This window comes from Myripristis murdjan, chromosome 5 (assembly GCF_902150065.1).
Source record: "Myripristis murdjan chromosome 5, fMyrMur1.1, whole genome shotgun sequence".
Lineage (NCBI taxonomy): Eukaryota > Metazoa > Chordata > Actinopteri > Holocentriformes > Holocentridae > Myripristis > Myripristis murdjan.
The window spans coordinates 30,923,348-30,947,869 of NC_043984.1; the positions used below are offsets into that span (position 1 = coordinate 30,923,348).

General features: G+C 45.0%; 1 protein-coding gene across 2 annotated transcripts in view; it reads left to right on the forward strand.

Moving 5' to 3' along the window:
• The first annotated feature begins 2,251 nt into the window (after positions 1-2,251).
• The window catches only part of iqsec1b (IQ motif and Sec7 domain ArfGEF 1b), a 43,644-nt gene continuing 21,373 nt past the window's right edge, over positions 2,252-24,522 (forward strand). The window contains exon 1 of one of the 2 annotated variants that reach the window (XM_030051912.1): positions 2,252-2,533. In XM_030051912.1, coding sequence (XP_029907772.1) covers positions 2,502-2,533 — 32 coding nt within the window. In that variant the 5' untranslated portion in view covers positions 2,252-2,501. Of the gene's footprint in view, positions 2,534-19,773; positions 20,473-24,522 lie in introns of those variants that run through there. The other variant, XM_030051911.1, reaches the window with a different exon arrangement.

Below are 24,522 nucleotides of genomic sequence, written 5' to 3' on the forward strand. Positions count from 1 at the left end.
TGAGGTTATTGTGGTTTTGCAACAGCTGTAAGTGGATTTTGTGCATCAATGTAGCAGCTTTGATTCAACATTCTCAATTTTACGTCAGCAGCACTTTTATTTAAAATGATCAGCATTCATGATCAGTCTCTTTCTTTTCTATATCTAGCTTTTGACTTATGTCGCTGTGCCGTGGGCCAGAGCTCAGCTGGGTTAAAACTCCCAGCAGCTCCACAATTAGATAAAAGCATCTCTCTCTCTCTCTCTCTCTTTCTCTCTCGCTCTCTCTGAACTAAACTCTGTGTTTCATTTATTCAACACTTTTCCCAAACCAGCCGCTAAGCTGGAACAAATCAAACATCTCACAACTTTTACAACAGAGGAGAGGTGACTGGAAGCTTCTCTGTTCTTTTCACTCAGTGACTTACAGCACTGATCACACTCTGAAGTATTGATGAATGTTGTTCTTGGAAGATGTTGTGTGTTTGTAGTTGATCTTAGGATGACATGAAGAAACCTCGGGGAATCTTTTTTTTTTTTTTTCTCGGATGTATTGGTTTGTCGAACTGTAAAGATGATGGTAACTGTCCAGGGAGGCATAAACCATGAAATAAACTTTATTTTCTTTTACTGGGAGTATTTTAGCGAAAGCTGTCAGGCTTTAGAGAAAAGCTTTTATGTTTCTCCAGAGCAAAAAGAGGAAGTACACACATTTTGAAAAATGCCTTTATGGAGAAAACTGATAACTGCTGCTTCAAGACAAAATTTACAGCACAGGACCTTTACAGTATCTGTAAAGTCTGCAGGCGCTTCTTTTTCATTTTAGCCTTTATTTCTATCCACTATACCTTTTTGAGTTGGCAAGGTGGCTGCATTTTGTTTTGTTTTTTTATGTTATTTCATGGATGGAACAGAATGAAAGTTTTGTGAAGTTTCATGTGTGGAAGAACTGAAACTTTCTCACTATTGCAGGAAATTAGCGTGGGCTTTGTTTGCATCCAGCTGCACGGCGCTGAACTGTATCGCTCGCACATTGCAGCACATTGCACAATAGCGCCTGAAACAGTGGAGGCGATGCCTGCGATGTCACAAGCTGTCCTGCTTTCAGAGGCTTACGGAGAAAAGGTGACAAGCTGCTTTATCCTCATTAGCATCATTACATTATGACGTGCCTCCAGCTATTGTTGTCTTTCTTAGTCCCCGCCCTCCCGCCCTCTTTTCCCTCCTTTTCCCTCCCACTGACTTAGCATCCGTGGACGTGCACAGCTTGACGAGGGACCGTTGCATTGAATTAACATGAGACAGATGTAGGTGACGAGACATAAGGCGATTTAAAAGGGTAGAGGAAATGTGAGCGCCGCTGCTCCCTGTGGCGGTGTGGTTTAGAGATTCCTCGCCGTCCCATCGAGACGCCTCCGAATCTGCTCAGTGGCCAACAAGGTTCAGTCCCCTGAATAGGAGCGCCTGCAACCGTATAAAAGTGAAGCACAAAGCCAGTCCTTTTTTTTTGAAGGCGAGCGTGCATGCTTCGAAAACCTTCCGTGAATAAAGTGGCTGTTCAAAAACACTTCAAAGGTGATGCTTTCACTTGTGGCAAAGTTGCTTTTATCATCATCAGGCATCAGTTCTGCACAGGCCACTGGTTTTGAAAAGCATAGCCCTGATCTCAGCTGCCATCAGATGAGATTTGCATCTGAATATTAGTCAGACGGTGGAGTGGCAGGATTATCATGCGTAGGTGAATCACAGTATTCTGTTTGACTCAAAAAAAAATATTCATCTCCACAAGTCATTTCATTATTGCTGCTTCTAAAATTTTTTTTTTTTAAATGTAATCTTAAAAAAGAAAATGAATTAGTACAGTTTGCCTGAGACATTTTCCATCTCACAACCATTTCAGTCATTTCAGTCATCCAGTCATTTTGTCTGTTTACATCTTTGCAGAATTTAGTCTTAAAATTTCATTTAGCCATTTTCATTGGCCATTCAGGTAAAATAATTTCACTTGAAAATTACTTTATTCTGGTAATGATATATTACCAGTCTTGTTCCGAGGCAATTGGCAGAGCAGGTGAATGCATCAGACATGTGAGATTTTATCTCATCCCAATAGCTGATTTTCTTTTGCACTTGCTTTAGGGCAAACAAGATTTTTAGACTCAACACTAAAAGCACTCGCTAATGTGGATATTTTTTGCAGCACAGGGGGAAAGTAAGGAAAGCTTTAAACCTCTGCAGTGTTTTTATAACCAAAGCTGAACTTGAGCTAAACGAGGACGCCACCTGTCAGAAGGGGCCATTAGTGGGAAATCCCATTACCCGTAATCCTATAGGCCCAGTGGTAAGAGCTCGACAAATAGTTTACACTCTCGCTCTCTCGGCTTCTCTCTTTTGGGATTGCTTGCAGTCGTGCACCCACATCGGTTGTGTGGCGACAGCCCTGTGAGTGGCAGGGTTAAAAGGGGGTACAACCCCTAACAAACTTCCTCCCAGGTGGACAGAGAGCCTCGGTCGGGATATTAATGCCGCTCCGTGCCAGATGCAGTTTACAACAGTAAGTCTGTCGCCTTTCGAGGGACTTCTTTCCTGCTGTTCATTATTCTTGTTGGCTTTACATGACTCTATTGTTAAAAACAGAAGGAGGGAGGCCTGTTTGATCATTGTCTTGTGTTTCACCATGTGTTTATGATAACGTTCAGTGTACCTGAACATGACATGACCGTTCATGTCGAAGAGGAAGCTTAGGCCTAAGCGTTAAGGCTGTGGTGCAGTGTTGGTGTTGCTGTCTTGCCTCTCGTATGTGATGGAGGCCCAAGAATAGAGGTGCTACGGATGGTAAACCCATCTGAAGTCAATTTACTCGGCTTAAGATTTGCATAATGGAATTTACCATGTTTTTAAGCTTATGTTAATATCTGTGATATGAAATTCAAGCTGTGCATCGTGGTCAGCAGAACAAAGCCATTGTAAGGTATTCACAAATGGAGCATTTTAGCAAAGAAAAGCATCGACTGCAAAGAACCTCCATCGCAACAAGTCATTAGATCACATGTGTATGTTTTTTTTCCGTAAATCGAGTTAAACAAATCGAACACTGGGATGAGACAATCCCACTTGCCTCCAGTTCAATTTCACTTGTTTCAGGAATTTTTCTTGGAGGTATAATAAGATAATATGTCGAAACAAGGCACAATAATGTAGATCAGCCCACTTGGATCAAGAAATTGACACTCGATTCAAGAAAATTCTGGAAACAAATTGATTATGGAAACAATCTCATCCCACTGACATTTGATTTAAGAAAAGCTTGATTTTACCACTGAATGTGAGACTAAATGACTTGTTAAAATGGAGCATGTTTTTAAGCATGTTTTTTTTTTCTGCCTTATATGAATAGAAATCATTGTGCATTCCTCCCTTATGTACCATTACAAAGCCTGCAGCTTTTCCATCCAAACCAAACACTACAGCAGGTCGTCTCACTCATTACCACCACTCTCAAGGCGGATGAGCCGGTCAGTGAAATCCGCTGGGCCTCAGTGGCTGAGGACTGCTAATTTACAGCGTTTCTCTCCAGCCAGAACAGACCAGATGTAGAAACCAACCTTGACCTTGCAGCACCACCACAGAGGCAGGGACTCAGCTGCATCAGGCTGGACACACAACCCCACCGAGAGGGGGGGGGGGGGGGGGGGGGGGGGGCGAGAGGAGGAGGAAGAGGAGGCGGCTAGAGGGGAGGGATGGAAAGAGAGAAAGAGAAAGAAACACACAGAAAGAAAGAGAGAGAGTCCAAAGAGGGGAGGGGCCGAGTCGTGTCAAGAGAGTGACAGGGGGAGGGAGAGAAGCTCAGTGCACAGGAGACAGTGGAGGAGAGAGAGGGAAAAGTGAGAGAGAGAGAGAGAGAGAGAGAGGGTGGGGTGGTGTTGGTGGTGGTGGGGGGGGAGCCAGTGGGCCCGATCCATCTCTGTGTGAAGCTGGAGGTGAATGTGCAAGGATGGTCCCTTAGCTTTTATCCTGCCAACACCGACTCTGTCCCGGGCTGAGCTTCTCTGCTCTCTCTCTGCCGGTAGGGCTGCTGCTTTCACTTGTTTTGTTGTCATACGTGTGTTTTCATGTGCATCCATCAGTTTTGTTTTTTTTAGTATTATTGGCATTATTATTATTATTTTACCCACCACAATCTACCTGCGTATTCTGCTTCTGCTCTTTTGGCATGTGTTTGCATGCGTCCTGTCTGAAGTGAGAATAGTATGAAAGGCATGTGAGAAAGCTAGATGTGAGTGTGTGATTTAAATGTATGATAGATAGAGAGAGAGATTGTGTGGTGTGTTTGTGTATGTGTGCATGTGTGTGTGTGTATGTGTGTCAGTGTTGCAGTGGGCTGCATATGCCCCACTCTGTTTACACCCGCTGCCCAGGCAGGTGTCTGGCAGAGATGACTGCAGCAGCTGCACTGGCATGCCCGCCCTCCCGTCCCTTCTCTGTTTCTCTCTCCCTCTCTCTCTCTCCCCTGTAGTCTGATGTCATGGCAGCTGGTGATGCTGCGTTGCTGGAGGACACCCACAGCTTTCTTTGCAAAAAGCTGAAGCGACGGTTCAAGTTGTTCAGACAGAGCCTGGGCTGTTGTCGCTCCCCTCCCCACCCCACCCCAACCCCTCCATCTCCCCATCCCACCTTTTACCATGCAGAGGCTGCTGTGTCCTCCAAGCAGCTTTGCAGAGTAAAGGGACATTGATTGTGTTTTTTTTTTTTTTTTTTTTTTTTTTTTTTGCCGAGGAGGATCCTCTACACCCCGTTTCGAAGCATTTGGCTAAAACATATTGCTGAGCACAGGAAGGCTATGTGATGAATCCCTATTGATCCCTTAAACAGACCCAGGAATAGTTCATTACATCAGGCTGCTCTCTGTGCTGACCTAGACACATTCAACTTACAAAGTGGATGGGCTCCTGTGCCATACTCCCCATTACTGCAAATTAGATGGAGGAGTGCAGCAGATCAGTCCTCTCCTTAGTCCTGCTTTATTTCTTACTTTCTGTTTCGCGAAGCATATCTTAATACAGTTACATAGGTTTTTAGCAAAGCGCACGAGAATTTGTCCGTGATAAGTTTACGGCTGCAGCCTGCAGTACGGGATTGTGCCACGGCTTGTTTGATCTTGATGAATATTGTTCCATTTCTGAAGCCAGACCTTTTTTTTTTTTGGCTCTTGGTTATATCCTTGGGGGCGGGATTTCAGTTTGGGTAGATTATGCAGTAGTAAGCTGTTTGGTATCAGATAATTGTGCAACAATGAAATCCTCAGTGGTTATGAATTAGAATGGGCTCAGATTTCCTGTGAGGTTGTGTTTTTTTTTTTTTTTTGCTCATAAAGATTCACATACAGCACAGTAAACATTACCTCTTTTCAAGCATTTTAGATTCTCGTGCAAATACATCAAACCGTGTAAGACATTTGTCGGGCAATCGCGGATGTGTTTGCTTGTCCAACATTTACAATAGCACTTCCTGCCTGCTCTGAATATGAAACTTGGCCATCCTCGGGGAAGCCAAATTGAGGATGCAAATAGTGTTCTGAGAGGGCATCGCATTCAAATCCCTGCTCTCCCAGCTGCGGGGACGTTTTTTCCACCAGCGAAGCGCACTGATGCATTTAAGCTATTTTAATGCAAAATACATCAGCATGCCTTAAATAAACCATAGGCCAATCAAAAGGGTTTCAGGATGAATATTTACAGCGAGTGGCGATGGAGCCAGCGAGCTATGACAAGCCGCCTGATGACTCATCGTGCGTTTCATTTCAAAGACGGTTGAGGCCCAGCCTGCCGGACAGCAGCTAGCTCCGCCGGCCCGTCATTCATTATCACACCAAGGAGACTCCACTCCGGGATAATGAGTTTGATTGGAGTTTGCCGAGGCTGAATGGAATCCAAATCTGTGACGCTGACTCATCGAGGCTGCCGTACGCCATGCGTTTCCATCCTTGAATTTGAGTTGACCTCATTATGTTTGGAGAACTGAGTTTTGTGTGGCTCCTTTGAGATAAAGAAAAAAAGAAATCAAAAAGTGAGAACATGACATCTTGTTTTTTCACGTAAGCTCCGTGTAGGTGGACTCTGCTATTCTAGCCCCTGGCAATTTATGTTTAATACGGCTGCGATCACACCTACAGTTTTTCTGTCTGGAGCACAGTGGCAAGTTTACAGGGTTTTACTTTGTTGCATTTTTTATTTGGTTTGTTTTGGTACACAATGCGCCCTTACAAGCAAACCAGGTGCTAATAAACAAAAGTTCCACTGAGTCACAAATAGCTTGTTTATTGGGCAGAGTTTTGTCTAACCTGTCACGCTGCCAGGTAAAAGCAAATCCAATTTCAGTCCCTGTAAGTTTAGCAAGGCATGATGGACTTGTTTGTGCTGTTTGATGTAATTTGCAATAGAAATAGCTGGCTAGAGTACTAGTCCAGACTGTGGGTTTCCCTTAATTTCTCTTTTTTTTTTTTTTTTTTTGCATTATTTTTTGGGCATTTCTGCTTCATCAGGGAGTCACAGAGAGACAGGAAACACAGGGCAGAGAGAGGGGATGACATGCAGCAAAGGGTCTGGGCCCGATTCGAACCCAGGCTGCTGCAGCATAGCCTTCACATTACATGGTACATGCTCTACTATGTGGACACCCCATGATACTGCTGTTTTTGTCATGATTTTAGAGACGTCATTGTTTTTGGTTTTCAGTTTCCCCAGGTTTTCCGAGCATGGTTAAACTCCTGGCTATCAGATGTTCAGATTGTATTCTCACTCCCAACAAACCGCACTGCAGCTCTCTTCAAAGAGAACTGAGATCCGCATTGTATTTCCTGGCATCCCGACGCAGATTGAATGTCATTTCTCTCACCTGGCCAAAACAATCGAAACTTAGGAGTAAATGCTGCAGAATTCAAATGAACCACTCCAAACTTGACGGGTGTGAGCGTGCCTTCACACACCAACAGATACGCTCATTCATGACACACTAGTGCTAGTTGTCATTTAATGAGTGTCATAATCCACTGTGCAGAAACACGCCTCTCCCTCTCAGATGCCTGGTGATGGGCTGCAGGGTTCAACCAGTTCGCAATTTGGATTAAGCTGTTTACACGCACCCTGCTTTGGCCCACTGGGTCAGCGTTGGGATTGGCATCAACAGGTTGCCATAAGGCCCAAAAATATGGCAGGAAAAGCTGTGGGGGATTATTATGCTGCCGCTTGCTCTGTCTGCTCCAATTATTGACACAATTACTGTCAGCAGACATAACAACAGGCATTCTGGAGATGTACAACATGAACGATGGCGTGTCATTCCGTTTCAGTTTCATAATAACTCCCATGCTGGATTGAGACATCGGCTGTGGTAGGATAGCTCCTCCTGAGTGTGTGAAGACATCACACGAGAGAATGCTCCACATGTCCTACAGTTATTAATGGCGGTGGCTGCAGTGATCTTTCACAACAAAAGATTGTTGTCCATCGGGACCGATTCAGACAGGCTGCAGTCACTACTAATAGAGCTCATAGAGTAATAAACGCTGGTTGTTTGAAAGTCACCTACTCGGCTTTTTTTCAGTGTGTCACTTGGTTCCGTGTGGACTGTCTGGCACAGCAGATTACTTTAACCTCTGGTAAAAGCGACCCACAGGCTTGTCCCCTGGCTCGCTGCTGCTGCTGCTCTTAACTAATGGCCGCTCTCGCTGTCACATCAGCAGTGGAGGGACATCTGCTGCTGCTGCAGAGCTGAATGCTAAGACACAGCAGAGATAGACATGCCCATACTGCAAATAACATGCACAGCAGATTTACCCAGATGTTTTATAGGCATCAAATGTGCAAACAATTGGCCAGAAAATGTGTTTGTTCACGGAGATGTTACGCATTCAAAATATATGTTTGACACTGGAAATAAATTTTCCTCTTCTGCACTGTTGATAACATACATCTTGCCACTGTATATTTTGAACAAATGTCTTCATGTACAAACACGCCAATTTATATGTAATTTGAAATATAGTACAAATATATAGTGAAGTACAAGTACTATATGTGAAAGGTGTTTTTCTCTCTATGGATGCACTTGATGGGCGTGTCGTTTGTCTGTAATGTCGCATTTTGATTTGTTTTGTTCCAGCTTGCTGAAATGTGGTGTGTCTGAAGTAAACAGGCCTATTCTGCCATATTCTATCATAACAGCCCAGGAGGTAATTATGTTAATCATAAATGAGAGGTACAGAAACAAAGGCCGATGTCTCTCTGCCTGTAAACTACATGTTATGCAACTCAGTGGTGTGTCAAAATGTGTTCAAATAATGACACAGTGCGCCTGTGTGTTTTTCTGCGAGGAGATAAACTGAATGGCGCTTTCACCGTGGGCATCCTGTTCCTCGGGTCTTGCCAAGGAAAACGGAGCCCTGAGTTTGTTCTTTCCACCAGACAGCCGTGGAAAAGCTCACTCCCTTCACATGGAGTTTGGTGTGAAGCGTAAGATGTCATGGGTCGACTCGGTGGGTGTGCGTCATGGTTCGTTCATACATCAAGATTTACAAGACAACATGATGGAAAAAGTAGCCCATTCAGCTTCATTACCATGCTAAAAAAAAAATCCCTCTGAGTGGGTTTGCATTTCAGTTTTCTCCAATGTTGAAATACCACCTGTGCTTTATGAGGAATCTCTAACAGCATCCCCTTAAAAGTACCTGACATACCAAAGATGTGAAGCACATGGTATAAGAATCAAGTTTGAGTTAACTAGTGTGTTTTTTTTTGTTTGTTTTTTTTTCCCCACTTGTGGTTGAACCCTGCATTTGTAGCCAAATGGCCCATGGTGATTGTGGCTTGGCTGCTGGCTTTTCCATGTGGTTTTGCTGAAGGAAAACACTTCCAGAAGCTCCGACACCCTGTTCCCAGTCACTGGAATGTGAACAGAGGCGATGCACTCCAGTGCCTTTGGACGCCAGAGCTTGTCGATTACAGTTGTTTGGAATTGATGATGAGCAAAGGACTGCGCGGTTCCTGCTTCAGTCTGGTCGCTTCTCAAACAAACGGGAATTAGATCTGATTCCTGCATCAGGCCTGGGTCAGAAAATATTTGCAAATAATTCCTCGGGTTTGCTCTGAGGTGTGTGTGTGTGTGTGTGTGTGTGTGTGCCAAGACGGGTGGGGTTGACTGCATCGGGACAATCCAGGTAAGCTGACAGTTATAGATAAGTGTACTAAATGACTTTGAAATGAGTTTCAAATATTTACCTGCGCCTTAACTTTGCAGCAGTCAACCCTTTATGGTAATCCATATCAAAATAGCACCTAAGTAGCTTAAAAAAACATTTAGAAATGATGTTTGCCCTGAGACTCTTTCACACCTGTTCAGCGTGCAGCACAACTCTATCGCTTGGAGATCAGCTCCTAAAACTAAGAGTTATGGCAGTAGTATTCCTATAGGAGAGGATTTTGCACTTCTTAGGGGTATTATTCTGCACTCACGACATGGATTTCCTTTTGAAGAGGATTAATATATGACTCAGTCTTCCAGGCTTTCAGTGTCAGTGTTAGCCAACCAAATTGCAGGTTAGATGTGTAAATGTTTAAGTGCTGAGGGGAGAATGACAGCGCTGGTGATTCACTGTGTCGGTCAGGGGGCACGACACTGCACATTATGGCATCCCAAACATTTTCGTGTTCAAGGACGCCTGCGAATACACACGGGGGCAAAGAACAGCCACTGGTGAACATTTTATTTGCGGATTCAATGGGAGAAACATTTTGTGATTTAGCTCAGAATCGCTTAACCCTGTGGTATTGGAGATAACGGTGAGGACAGTGAGGCTGCTGTCTGGCTCATGCAAGTCTCTTAATGTGCTGACCGCTTTTGAATGAATTAATAACAAAATCCCAGCCTGGCTTCAAGAAGTCGCTGAATTCAATTTCAAGTTGCGCCTCACAAATGCGATTGTTTTGAAAATGCATTCCGCAAAGTCATTTTTGTTAATTCAGCAGTTTGAGTGTGAGCATGATGAATTGAAATGCAATTGAAATGCAAGCTTTTTCCGGTACTAATCTGTTTCCGTGGAAAAGGAGACATCACGGTGTCTGATGTGTACAGGTGTCCTCGGGGGAGGGAAGGGAGAGCCAGCAGGTATGAGCGTTGGTACAGTACATGACGATTATGTTAACACTGGCAGGCCCTGTCAGGCCGCTCGCTTGCCTGTTTGGAAGATAGTCAGAAGCCACATTCAGCCCCTCAGGCCATAGAAACCGCTGCCATTCTTCTGTAGAAAAACATTACTGTCTTGGGAGATTTCTCGCTGCTGAAGTCTACCTCCGACTACAGTTGGGCGGCTTCAGAAAAATGCTGGAGGTGCAGTAGTCGGCAGTGTTTCCCAGTCCACTTCGTCTCACTGCTGCCTTGCTCGGGATAAAAGATAGCTGGTGGGGACATGCGGGGCTCGGCTACATTAGAAAGCTTTTGACAAATGGTTGAAATGGTCGCCCTCAAAAGCACTTTGTGGAAAATGATGACTGGAGTACAAAAAAAAAAGTTCTTTCCTGTTCCCTTTTGATATATTGTACTCTTCACCTTCTCATCCTTAAAAACAATTACCAATCCTTCCTCTCCATGACACCCATATTTTTCAGCTTAGGGAAATAACTTCTGCTGACTGCTTGACTCGTATTTTACTGGAGAGGAAAGTAGCTGGGATTTTAGTGTGCTTCCAACTCATAAATGAAAAGGATCCTTTCAGCTGTGCTGAGGCTGCATTTTTTTTTTTGAGGTCCCTCAGGGTTGCTTAGCATAAAACATTACTGATATGGATGCGGCAGGTTAATACCACAGCATTTACAGATTACACTGAGATTTGTCACACCGAGAAAACAACTCAAAAGTGATGAGATTCGTAGTCAAACAAATTAGGCAGGAGCATGTAGTTTGCGTTTCTGGGAAGAGGCAGCCGTCATTATCACACCCATCACACCCTGTTGCACAAGATAATGTGCACCTCCTTTGGTAATCTTTTCTTCTGTAACTGGCATCGCTTGCATGTCAGAACACCACCCCGGCTTGTTGGCACGCATTTGTCATGTTTTGGGGTTTTGGAAGAGGCATCTTTAAATAAGGGGAGGACATCTTTGGCATGTGTGCGTCTCGCTGACACAACAAGTTGTTGAAACAATGGAATGTGAAGCGGGAGTCCCCTTTCCTATCTGGGGCTGTTTACAGGGAAGTGCTGATCTGGAAGGGTAAGCAGAGGTCACCCCTGAGGAGGAAGTGTTCAAGGAGAGGAGGTTACTGTAGATCTGCAGGGGTCACCAAACTTTGAGCTCGAGTCTACATGCTGTTGACGCATAAATCTGCAGGAAGCACTTTTGTTTGCTGATCCCTGCCCAGCCCTGCCTCAGAATAGACCCGGCAGATTCCTCCCGAACGGAGCAACAGGCCAGCCAAGAGCTAATATTACTATGTGGCGCACGCCGCGTTGAATTTCTTAACGAATTAAAGTGGCTGTGTCTGTACTGCCGCGCGTGCTCTTTGGCTCCACGTCGCCATAACTCACCGCTTCGTGCATATGTTGGTATGCATGAGGGCCTGTTAGTATCACTCGTAAAGGCTAATATTGACAACTCTGCCAGATGGGAATCACAATTAGTGTAATTACAAATGCCGCGCGGGCCTACACAGGAGAACACACTCGGCAAAATTGATTGTAAACGCGAAACTAAGCACATTGTTTACGGGCTTAGCGACAGACTTTTGTTGCTAAGCATGACTTAAGACAGCTGTGGCTAAGCCCGTATCCGCTTATTTACGTGAGCTGAACGATGTGGTTTTACTTACACATGCAGTGGAGATTTCCAGAGTATCAGGTGGGGGATTGCTCAGACTGTGTAATGGTTATGAATAGCACTCGTAGGATCGGGTTACAGCAGCTTCTTTTTTTTTTTTTTTGTAGAATGTATAAGTTACTAAACTGTGTCGGAAGCCGTGGGTCGCTCAGTGTGTAAAATCTGCCCGCTTTCAGATGCCATTTTTGTTAAATAATGGAAGGGACCGCGCTTCCTTGCGACATGAATTATGGTAGAAAACCTCACCGAGGAGAAATGACACAAAGTGCTTTTCCTTTTTCTGCCTCGGCACTTGGCCGTAATGCTCAAATATCCACGCCGACTTCTGACCGGCTGCACTTTGTCAATGATGCTTATGTAACTGTAATTGATTAGATTTACGTGGGAACTGCATTTCGGGCTCTCAGACCGTTCAAGTCACTCTCTCTCTTTGCTCATTGCTCTCTTCTGAACCCTGAGCTATATTTGCTCTCACGCTATTTAACTGTAACTAGCTGGGAGTGTCCCACGCTGAACTATAGTACTTCCCTATTTCTTGAAGTGCACTTTCGGTGTCCATCGACAGGAAGAGGAGGGAGCAGCTCTTCCTGCTGTCATGCACTGTAGTTTTACCCTGGTTGCTATGTGACAGCATATTTCACAATAAATAAAATAAATATAGCAACTGTTCACTGACTGACAGTGACAGCCACCGAGTGTATATATTATGAAGCCTGGTGTGATCACTCATGGGCATGGTAAAGGCAATTTTAGTGGGCCCTTCACGTCATAATTAGGCATGTATACAGCGTAGGGTTTCAGTTTGAGGAGGGTGCCATTAGAAGCCAAAAATAGTCCCCAATCAGCAGGGGTAATCAAGTGTGTCACACTCGGCAGCCACTCCCTTCTCCTGACAAGCAGGCACATACAGGCGATGTAACACCGGCACACAACCCTTTTTTTTTTTTTTTCCCCTCATTTCAGCCTCACAGCTCTCCTTGGCAGAGGTGAAAACTCCAGCGGGAGGGCAAGGGACATGCAGGAGAGAGAAAGGCAGGCTTTATTCCAGATGCCAACATCAACAGCCGGCGTGTAGACAGAGGTGCTGCCTGTCCTTCAATAGCCTCAGTGTGTGTGTTCTGCACCACAGGAACAGGACAGGACGGGAGCTGGCAGAGGAGAGGCGGGCAGGGTGGTGCCCGCTACCCACACTAGCCTTAACTAGCTCCAAGTTCCTCTGGGAATCCATCAGTGTGAAAGAGAGGGTTCCTGGCGTCATCGCCTGTCTGGGCAGATTTCTGTGGAGAAGGAACTTTTCATTCATTTCTGTTTCTATTCGGGACAGACTAGTGTAGAGCTATGCAGACTCTGACTCAGATGTACTTTGCTTGATCTGCTGTGTGATGAAGGTAAGTTTACATCTCTTATCTGCTCTCTGCTCTCCTGCTGTGGGATTCAAGACCTCTGGAATCTATAGTTTTATGTGAGCACCTCACACAGATTACCTTTCTAAAAAAAATAATAATAAAAAAAAAAAAAACTGTAATCCATTAGTTGTGATGCTGAATGTCATTGAATTATCTTTTTCTTTTTTTTTTTTCTTTTTTTTTCTTTGTTACTTCCAATGCCTGGACTACCTTGATTTTTTTTTTCTTTTCTTTTCCCCTGTCATGTCTGTGGCATTTTTTGGGGGGGCAATTTCTATCAGGCCTAAACTAAACTTGTCAGTGTCTTAAATCAAAGACACAGTTCCTTGCCATGTGCTGCGTTGATAGATAGCTCCCATCATCTTTCGGTACCATCTCCCCCAGCAGATGATATACGGCTGCTCTTCCCATGTTAACAATTCCTTTCCCTTGAACGGGTGAAATGCCCTTGAAACCAGCAGGGCCGACAGGCGGATCCATAGCCTGTCACCACTGCTCAGCCAGGATCTCTGGATGCAGGATTTTGCCCTGATGGTCCTGCTTAGATCAGACAGAGGAGGGTATTACCCATCAGTCATTTCTGCGGCAGCGCTACCCACTCGGTGCCAGTGATGAACGATGGATGGCAGGGCAGCGAGGTAATGAGAGAGAGAGAGAGAGAGAGAGAGAGAGAGGGACAGAGAGAGAGAGAAGGTGGGGGAGGGAGGGGGGGTAACTCTTTGGGGCTGCTGTATGCAGCAAATGTGCACCAGCCGGCTGGAGCTGCCTCCCTTCCTCCCCTGTTCTCCTCTGGAGCGATGGCTGGTCAGAGCAGTCCAAAGTGCAGCTGTCAGTGTTTTTGCTGGAGGTAGAGGTGTGTGTGTGTGTGTGGGGGGGGGGGGGGGGGGGGGGGTTCTGACCTCCAGACACACTTCATCAGTCCGAAAGTTTGAGTTCAATATTTAATTTTAGAAATATTCAATACTTTAACCACGCGTGCCACGCAAAATGAAATTCCAAATTTCAGTCACGTGTGGAGGATGTACACATGCGGATTGGGAATGCTAAACGACGAAGGCGGCTTGGCAAAGCAGTCTAAAAGCTCAAAGCATGGCAACAGTGTCAAACCTTCCATCATGTCTTGAGCTGAATCCCAGTTTGTCTAACCTAGTTGACAAAAGTGATGCCAGGAATAAATGATTTCACAGACATTACCCGACAATGATGGACACCCGGCTGACATTAAAACCTCCTGAGCGGTAGTTGCTGCAAAGCTGTCCAAGTGTAATAACGCAAATAACTCGGCAGAGCATCTCAGTGACTCTTCTGCGACACTGTTGTATCGTCGTGTGTTGTATTGTTGTATCAAATTTAAAAATGTTTGCACTCATTTTCTGGAGCGTGTGTTCCTTCAGCCTGGTTTGTTTAGCCAGGTGAGGACATTGCCGTTCAGACTTGGATGGCACAGAATAGCCGCAGGGGGCCGCCGGCGCCTGCAGATGCGAGTCTCAGTTCTCTTCCGAGCAAACTGCAGTGTGGTTCATTAACAGTGAGAACATAATAGAAGCAACTACATTAACACAAGAGTTATAAGTATAAGGCGATGGAAGTCGAAATCTGATGGTCATCAGGTCCTTGTCTTGAAAAGCCTAGCATAACATGAAATGAGGTCAAACCACAGGTGTAATGCTCATATTCAGCCGTTTCCTCCTGTGTTCTGAACTGGTGTGAACGCCAAATACTGTAAATTACAGAAAAGAACCCACACTGCTCCATTATGCTTAGTTAAAGTACAGGGACCTCTAATCAGATGACACGTTACCAAAACTCTGTCCAATAACCATCTGCATGTGATGTGACTTTGGTTTACAGACGCTGGTTGACTTGAAATTGTGAAACTAAATGACCCAGATAAAAGAAATGGAACAAATTAAACATTCACTATGGTTTAAACCAAAGAAACCAAAGTGTGTGAATGATTGTTCCCTTAATACTGTAAAACTCGTTAACAACACTTCTCTTTTGCAGCAGTAAACCGTGTCAAGAACAAAGGAAATCAAAGCCTTCTGATACTGACCACTGGTAAAACGATTCAGGTGGCATGCCAGTTATGACCATACTTGCAAAGAAATCTGTTTTCTTTCAGTTAAGCTGAAAACTCTACCTGCCTCATTTTTTCCACCCTCCCTGTGTTTTTTGTGTTTGGGCCTTTCCACCGCCACAGAGCCAGTGTCCAGCCATTCTCAGACAGAGTCTGAGCACGCTCAGCTGGGCTGTTCTTCCTGGAATAGCAAGGTGTTTATGAATGCTAATGAGGCAGCAGCCCCTCCACCATCTCAGTGTCACTGCGTGACTCTCATCTGTTTTCAGCGCAAACCAAACATGTCAGGATTTGTCATGTTTCTCACACGAGGCAGAGGCTTGTCTTAACTGCGTCAAACTGCTGCCACGAGGAGTTTCTGTTTCAGTGTTAGGGGCTGTGGTATTATTTACGGGAAAACTGATTGCTAGTTAGTATAGGTCTTTTGCTCGGGTCAAATTTCGTTCAGTTGGACTTCCTGAGTCTGCCTATGATGCAGTGTCACATTATCTATGGAGGACATCTGAAAAATGCTTCCTGTCTTGAATCATCAGATAGCACCAGGCGTAGCTCAGATTGTCTGCAGACCTGACAACAACAAACACAGACGACAGGAATTAACGATAAAAACTCAACTCTGCTGTGCAACAGAAATAAAAAAAAAAATTCAGCCAAGTGGTAAAATGAAATTAATGTCCCTGTATGAAGACTTCTGCCGGAGGAATGAGATAGTTATTCAGAAGTATAGCCACATCTTATTCTCTTCATCTGTGTTTAAATCTGTGTGGATTATTAAACCTGCCTCAGCCTTCTTGTGTGGTTGCACAATATTTAGCCAAGTTCTCATTACATTGCTGTGGGTTAATGGTGTTGGCTTGGCGCTGGAGCTTAGTGGGCAGCTCAGGAATAGGGTGGAAGTGGAGTTACGGAAGGAGGATTAACGGAGATAAGCTGAATAACTGTACCCTGGTTCGAGGGGCTGTCATAGCAAAACATAAACATTAAAAAGATGCGGTGCCATATGGCCATCAGCATAACATCATCAGCCTGTAATGATCTCCCAGTTCCTTCCTCTTCAGCTTAGCTGCTTCATACTGTGTGTTTGTGTGCTTCCACTCAGTGGGTCCACGATTGTTTGCGGATGCTTGCGTGCATTTAGCATTTGTCACAGAGTCAGCAAAGTGCGTGTTTTTTTCTGCATTGGCCATCCCTGAGTGACATGCATGTCCATCACGAGGGCAGTGGCCTGTCCTGTGGTTAATTGAGTTAATCCTCTCGCTCCCTCTCTCTCTCTCTCTCTCTCTCTCTCTCTGTCGTTCTCTCTCTCGCTCTCTCTCTGTCAGACAGAGAGGCTTGCGGCAGGCTGAGAGGGCAGGGCCTCTGCCTCTCTCTGAAGGCCACATGTGGGTGGGATCTGAGCTCAGGGATTACAGGGTTGAACAGAAGCCAAACAGCTTTACGGCGCATGGCCAGAGCCTCAGTCAGCTGGCCGGCCTGGGCCGTGCTTGGACTTGGGGTGCGGGTGATGGAGCAAGAAGCCAGCCAGAGACCATGGGGGTAGTCACTGCCTGGCTCTCTGTTACCCATGTCAAAATTTACTCACATTTTGTTTTTAGTGTCTGTAAACAGGACGTAATGCACATTCAGGAAACAATTACAGATGTTCTGGCCTGTTGTTGGTGTGCAGTACACGCAGCTAGACTTGTGAAAACATGGGAGGATCTGCGCTGCTAGCTGGTGTAGAGTAATGGAAAACAGCATTTATGACCACACTAAATTCTTTACTAAATGGTTTCCTTGTTGTTTGTGTATGTTAAAATCTGGCACACAGGTTGGATTGTAAAAGGAATCAGGCCAACAATAATCCCTTTTTCCCAAGCTTTGACAAACACACATTCCAAAATGATGAATGTATCTGCTTGTATTATATGAAAATGACTATTTCTAGTCCATCATGCACACTGTCATCAACAGGTACAACACACTGGCACATGGTGGGCCGGACATGTAATTTCTAATTTGTACGAGCTCCCTGTTGAAAAATTCCTCCTTGAGTGCCTCTGCATTGTGAATCCAGTCGGGCACCTTGTGTTTCTAATCAGTGCTATTGTTGTTTTCAGCAGTAAACTGTAGCATATGGGGAGGGGGACGCGCAAACACATTTGTCTCCAGCCACCCTGCTCACGCAGGCTGGTCAATTTACTTACCAAGCGGAGCAGAAAATGCAATGTCTGTCAATGGATCTATTTCTGTCCCTGCTGAATGAAACCCAGTCTCATGCAATATGTGGAGTTTATCACTGTTGTGTGAGTGGCATGCTGTCACCCCAAAATGTAGAAGGAGTGCTCAGTGAAGGGTGGAGAGGGTAGGATCGTGTAGATTAAGGTATGCAGAAATAGAGTTGGTGTTTACTGGTGTTCCTTAACAGGACCAGAGCTGTGACTCCTCCCGTCTGGCTTGCAGACACTCTGACGGATGGAGGGATTAATACAAGGACAAGAGAGAAAGAGAGAGAGTTCCTGCTGTATCCAGTTTGGAGCCGAGACAGTGTGTGACAGGTGTATCTGTAACACAAGCTCTACAAAGACCCATCCGGTGTCAAGATTTCTCTCAGCAGGTTCACTGTGAACGTACATTATCAAGAGGGCCGGGCTGCTTCATGAGTTCCTCAGAGTCCCCCTGGGTTTGGTTTCTGTCCGATCAATGGATCACAGAAAAATAGCACCAGGCAACATTTTACTGGAAAATCATTGTATTTAATCAGTCAGTCACAAACTGGAGCTGCAACGACGCAGATCATCCCGTTTCCCCCAAATTTGCTCGATTTGCCTGAATTAAATTTTTGCATTGAGTGTGCACACTGCCAGGAATTCTTTGCTTACAGCAAGTTACAAATCAAAACTTTGCGAAATCCAGCAGGCGGTCTAACAGCAGGGAGCAATCGTTCCATCCAGAGAAATCTTGATCTGTTACAGCTCTCATCTCTTTGGTATAAAACATCACAGGCGAACCTTGGTTTGCAAACATGAGCGTGCTGTTTGCATTTTACTGACATCGCCTTACATAATCGACTTGAAGTTCACAACATTTTCAAAAGGTTATATTGTGGGTTGCAGGTTTCGAGCCAGCAATTGGAAAAGTTGTCCTGGGCAGCTTTGATTGTGTCGATGTCAAAGGACGAGCAGGCTTCAGCCGCTGAATCTTTTTAAATTCGTCACGGTGTGGTGATTATTTTGAGTCAAGTCTCCCTGAGGCATATGGTGAAGTTTGCGACTCATCTGTGAGGTAAATATATATCACATCTCTCTTAAATGACCGTATAATCTGGCTATACCGTCTCGATGGAGATGAGAACAAAAATAGCGCTGCGTCTGATTGCAGGCAGCTGTCTCGAACCATCCCTCCACGCATTCAGACACATGTAGTGGGTGTTAACTGCTGTAGCTTTACCTCGGCCTTGATGCTTTATGATTGGAGTCAATGAGAAGCAACTGGCCTGGATGCTGTTGGGCTGGGCTGAATTCCTCACTTAAATGTTCATGTTTGGTTAGACCAGGGTTCACTATTGTCAAAAAAAATACACTTGACTCACAATTCATACTTACATTATCTCAGTTTCACGCGTTTGGGGTCACTAAATCAGTATCATTTGAGGCTCGGTTAAGGTTTGAAAACAATTCTTTTCACTCGGAGCCAGGCCGGGGTCAGTTTTTTCTGGCTCCACTTAAGCCCTCCCTTAGCTTCAGCTCGCTATCATCCAGAGGGAAATTGAATGTCCAGAATAGCGGGTCAGGAAAAAAAATGTTCACATTTGTCCCCAGGGAGAGCAGCTTAACTCCCTCTGTAATTAACTGTTACAAGCGCCATGTTTTTTTCAATATTTGTCTGCCTTGTACGTGAACCTGCACTATATGGGAGGCATTTTGCTCTTTTTTTTTTTATTGTGCTGTGTAATAGCCCACTCATTATGATTATTATGACTTCTCCGTATTGAATTTGTTTTCTTGGATGTATGTGCTTCATCAGAGGGGTGAGGGTGCAGAAGCAGCCATTTTGCAAATGAACATGTGACTTACAGTCATGGGAGGACCTCTCTGACCAAACCACCCATATTACCCAAGTTATCTCATTGCTTTACGGTCCATGGTTGCCTTGGTTCGATAGCATCTCGGCCCCAGTGGATACACACCCATTGTTTGGATAATGATGTCATTAGACGGAAATGCATGCCCGTCGTCATCCACTTTTTTTGGACTGAGGCAAGGGAATGGGCGAGGTAAAATCACTCTAAATATCAGCACAGAGATGGGAGGAGATATGAGTCAAACCTTCCCTATTAAATTGCGTGTTTGTTTAAAGTATAGCCTGGCTGATTAAACCCCAGCTGTTACTCGTTCAGAACTGTCTGTTGGAGTTTCAAAGGACAACTGATGGTATCATTTTAGGCAGATTTCTGGAGGCTTTTCATCAGCGGGTGTAGAACTGAATAAGTAGTGCAGTGAAGGTGATTGTCAGATACTGTACATGTGTGTGTCCGCCACACGAAGCTGAGGGTTAACGTCTCCGGCCAGTGGTGCCGTTGAGCCTAATCCGTTTCGCAGGGGGAGTTTATTGGGCCAAGGTAAAGCTCACATTACTGCAGCAGCACCTCCACAGCCATGGCGAACAGCAGCTGAAGTGGTATATGCAGGGTTTCCCCTAGCTTGATCCTTGCCTGTTAGATCCTCTTGCTATTAATAACACCGCCGTTCAGATGCTATCTCCCACTGAGCTCGCTCTCGCCCCTTCCCACTTCTTCGCTGTTGACCCTGCCCAGCTTTAGACCCTCCTCATCTGCGGAGAATCAGTGCTCCCGCTGCCACACGACCCACTTTCCCCCGGAGGAATTCCCTCCCTCTTCCTGCAGACCCCCCCTCCTCACAAAAGCCGACAAGGGAAGGCCATAGCTGGAGAGGTGTCTGAAGAGAGGAGAGCAAAGCATTTGACTGCTCTTTTGAACTCAGCGTGGAGAGGCTGGATGAGCTACATTTAGCCCAGGGATGGAGTAACCGAGAGCAGGGTGATGATGCGTGTGATATAGGGGCTCAGAGGGCAACATGTGGTGTCTACACTGTGGCTCTGACAGGAGTCAGTCCTTACTTGAGCTGGAGTCAGACAGCTGGTAAGCTCTACTCTCATGTGTCTGTGTGCGTGTACCTGTATGTGCATGTGTGTCTTTGTCAATACACATTAGTTAGCCCATGCTCTACTCATTTGATTAGCCTCTTCTTCGGCTCTTGAATTTGTCTCTTGATGCGGGTTGCACTTTTTCCTAATAGCTGGTCTTTTATGCAGGGACCGCTGCCAGGCTCAACAAAGATCAATTCAGAAAGGACTTATTAGTATCCAGCAAAATTGCTGCCACCCTTTCTTGGATGAATTGCCTTTAATACACTGGGTGCTGAACCAGGACAGAGCTGCTGCTGAAATTCACATGGAGCATGCTTTGTGTAAATAGTGCATACTTTATTTGCAATGCCACTGAGTTTCCTGCTCCATCGATGAGCCTGTAGTTGATTTTCCTGGAGCGTGCCAAGCATGTCAATGCAGCTCAGTCACATTTTACTGCTCCTGCTCCAATGCCTCTTTTATTTAATCAACTTAAGTTGACTCCAAGATGTTCTCACTCCAGCAAAATTCGGCAGAAGACTTTCAGTGTGAATATATACTAAGAAAACCAACAGAGGCAGTGTGTGTGTGTGTGTGTGTGTGTGTGTGTGTGTGTGTGTGTGTGGATCAGTTTATCTCGCTGACGCATGGCAGCTCAGTGTAATTAATTCATCATCGTGTAGTGACACAGTGAGAAGAGGCTTCTCTTGAGGAAGCCACTCAGCATCACAGGGAGGGAGTCTCCAGAGGAGGCGCTGACACCAGAGCTGTCCTCACGTCACCTCCCTCGCCTCACCTTCCATTAAAAAAACATTATTAAAATTCTATCAGCCAGCTTTTACGTTTAAATTGTTCTCTTTCAAAGCATTAGATAACTATAATCTACTATGAGAGGCTGGGTGAGGTGCACGTATTTTCTGCGGCTTTCATCACCATAAGGAGTTGCTGATACCAGTTTTAAGACTTTAGGTTTCAAAGCTGCACGAGGCAGTTTCCCACACACGCATCTTCAAATGGCAGCCAGAGCTACTGTAGGAGATTTCAGACTTCCAAAACCCAGGAATCCTGTAAGGTGGCGTCGGTAAACTGCCACATAGTGTGCTCATGTTTACCACCTCGATCTGTCTCTGATGCTTTATACGAAAGGAAACCACAAAGATGTAATCTCACTGCTGTTGAGGAGACAGTTTGGATTTCACTCTGGCATTGTCACTTCCTGTGGGTGGGGAAGATTTCCTGCCAGTGGCCATACAGACACCAGAAATTAATTTGGGCAAGTAAGGTGAAGCTGCTGGGTCATTAAGTCGGGATGGGACACACTTCATGATTGCATCTGTCATTTAATGTCAAATATATACGAGGTGTGTTTATGTATAACTATCTTACCTAGAGACAGAGCTTTATCTGTTTTTTTTTTTCTTCATGTGCGTGTGGGTGCAGATCACCCTTACGTATAACATTTCTTTCACTATGTGCCTATGCCTTTCAAGTGCATCAACGTGAGACACTGTCTCCTCACCTGCACTGAAATCATTCACATCGTGCCAACAGCTGGTTACGACAGCTGCGTCCCTCGGTGAAACAAATGATGGACAAAGAGGTTTATACCGGCTGCAGTGCAAGCATTGCAAAAACATCCTTCCCAACAAGTCATTTCATGTCGTATTCAGCCTGAAAATTTAGTCTTTAGTAAGGTAAATCTGCCAGCAGCATGACCTAATTTCATTTGTTGCAATAATCTTTGCTGAATTAAGCATCATTGTCTTGATACCAGAGTAATGATCTGCTTTATTTTTTACCTTGTTTCAGGAAATTGACACTTATTTCTGGAAAATTCCTAAAACAAGACTAATTCTATTTGAAACAAGTAGAATTACCTCACCCCACTGGCAGAGGAAAAGTACATCTAAAAGCTTGGATATAGGACTAAATGACTTGTAAAGATGGACATTTGCAGCAGCGTGTCAGACGCGGTGTTGCACTCGAGCAGCGCCTGGGAAGCCGCTTCCTTTTTGCTCGATAGGAGTCATTCGTGCAGCACATGCACTTCATTTCAGAGCTCCTGGTAAAGCCATTGTGGTTTGCTGTCCGCCACTGATCTGTGTCTTTACATGGAAAACGTCAGGGGTGGCCTTTGTGGCGCAGTGTGCATATAAAGGACAGGATTGCCTAAACACTTCTCCTTTTAAATATTTCAAAACCGAGCTCCAAGCGGCCGCTGTGCTATTCTTCGGTGTGTTGAGAAGCTATATCAGGCAAAAAGAGACGGAGGCCTGTTCTCTGCTAATATAAAGATGACATTTCAGTTATCATTATATTATAGGAGGGCAACGGGATCCCTTCAGGAAGCTGCAGCCCGCCACTCCTCTATCCATCTGAGGATGAAAGACACACCGACTCCGGCTGGCCTGAAAGGAGGTTCCCGCTGCCTTGACATATTCTAATAGCTATGGATTCTGACCATCTTATTCCTCCTCTGCCCTTTTTATCCATTTTGTCTCTGCTTTTAAATGGGATTTTTTTGAGAAGGTTATTAATTTTAATGAGGCTGGATGAATGCTTGGCACAGGCTGCATGAGGCTCCCAGTTAGACGGTGGGTCCAAGTCATCTCTCTCTCTCTCTCTCTCTCTCTCTCTCTCTCTCTCTCTCTGTGTCTCTCACCCTCTTAGGGAATTGGATCAGTAACGCTTTCGCTGCTGGGATGACTCAACCTCTGAGTGGGTTCATGCACATTGAGATTTAAAGTTCCTCGTCGGTTCGACAATGAAAGGATGTCCTTAAACTGCCTTGCCCTGTTTCGGTGCAGCCGCTTGTGTTTATGGGTAGCTGTAACATTTTTAAACAACATTGTGTGTAGCTCCTTTTTGTGCCGCTAAGACGCTTTTTGGTTCAGTAACTCCAATGCCGCCGCATCAGCTAACGTGAAGAAATGAATAATAGCTGGTGGAAAAGCATGCTTGGGGTGTTACTGTGCTTCCAGTTTTAAATACCCAGAGGCGTCTGTGTGCTCTGGTTGCGAGGTGAACACTGCACTTCAGCCACGCTAAGCCTCACAAATGAATATTCCCAATTAGACATCCTTCGCTGGCATAGTATTACAGCTCACCCTTCAGTGTAATTAAAGCACTCTCTCTTTCCGATTAGATTAGTTTCTCTTCAGAATTCAGAGTGCTGTTAAGATGCAAGGGGAGGAGAATAAAGGTGCAGCGGGGGTTGACACGACAAGCATGCATCACTATCTATTTGTAGAGTGTCCTGCTTGGGGAGAGAGGCGCTTGTGTCTGATGTGAGATGTGAGCCTGTGCCAGAGGACCCCCCCACCTGACTCACAGTGACTTCGCAGAAAGGACAGGTGAAGGAATGTGCTGCATTGGACATCAGCCTGGTTTATACGATCAGTAGTCTCTTCATTCTCCCAAAAATTGGAAGCATGCCTTCAGTGCTCAGTGGGGAAAAAAGCAGTATTTCAAGATTTGCAGTGTTGTCTGTTGTCTGTTTTCACAAAATATATATATGCCTTTGAGCATCACTAGGACAGATCAGATGGCGTGTTTCAAGCATCTGCTCACCCGGACAAGCCGGTGATCTCACCCTTGAAATAGCTTAAGTCCTCCATGTCCTGAATGTTTCCCCCCTCTGAGAAGTTTTCATGTCGTCCTTAAAAAACAGAGGATATCGCTAGAGGACTCACACACCATGATTACAAGATTAATTAGCTTGCCAGTTTGCAAACAGTGTATGCTTGCGATATTGTAGAGCTGGTGTCTGCAACAAATCAGAAGACGAATATTTATCGTGTTGAATTACTGTGATTGCATTAACATACATAATCCAAGAGTTGATGGCAAAGCACAGATCGATAGAGAGAGTTTAAAAGTGAGTTGCAAAACATGCAAATGGAAACAGGACTGGTGACACGGACGCTTCCAGAAGCATGTGACACACACACTTCCCTACTCTGTAGACTGAACGTGAACTGGTTTCGACGCCGCACTCTGCTCGTCTGTTTGTGCAGGATTACAGCTGGCCCTTTATCAACGTTGTTTATTACTGTTCATTGAA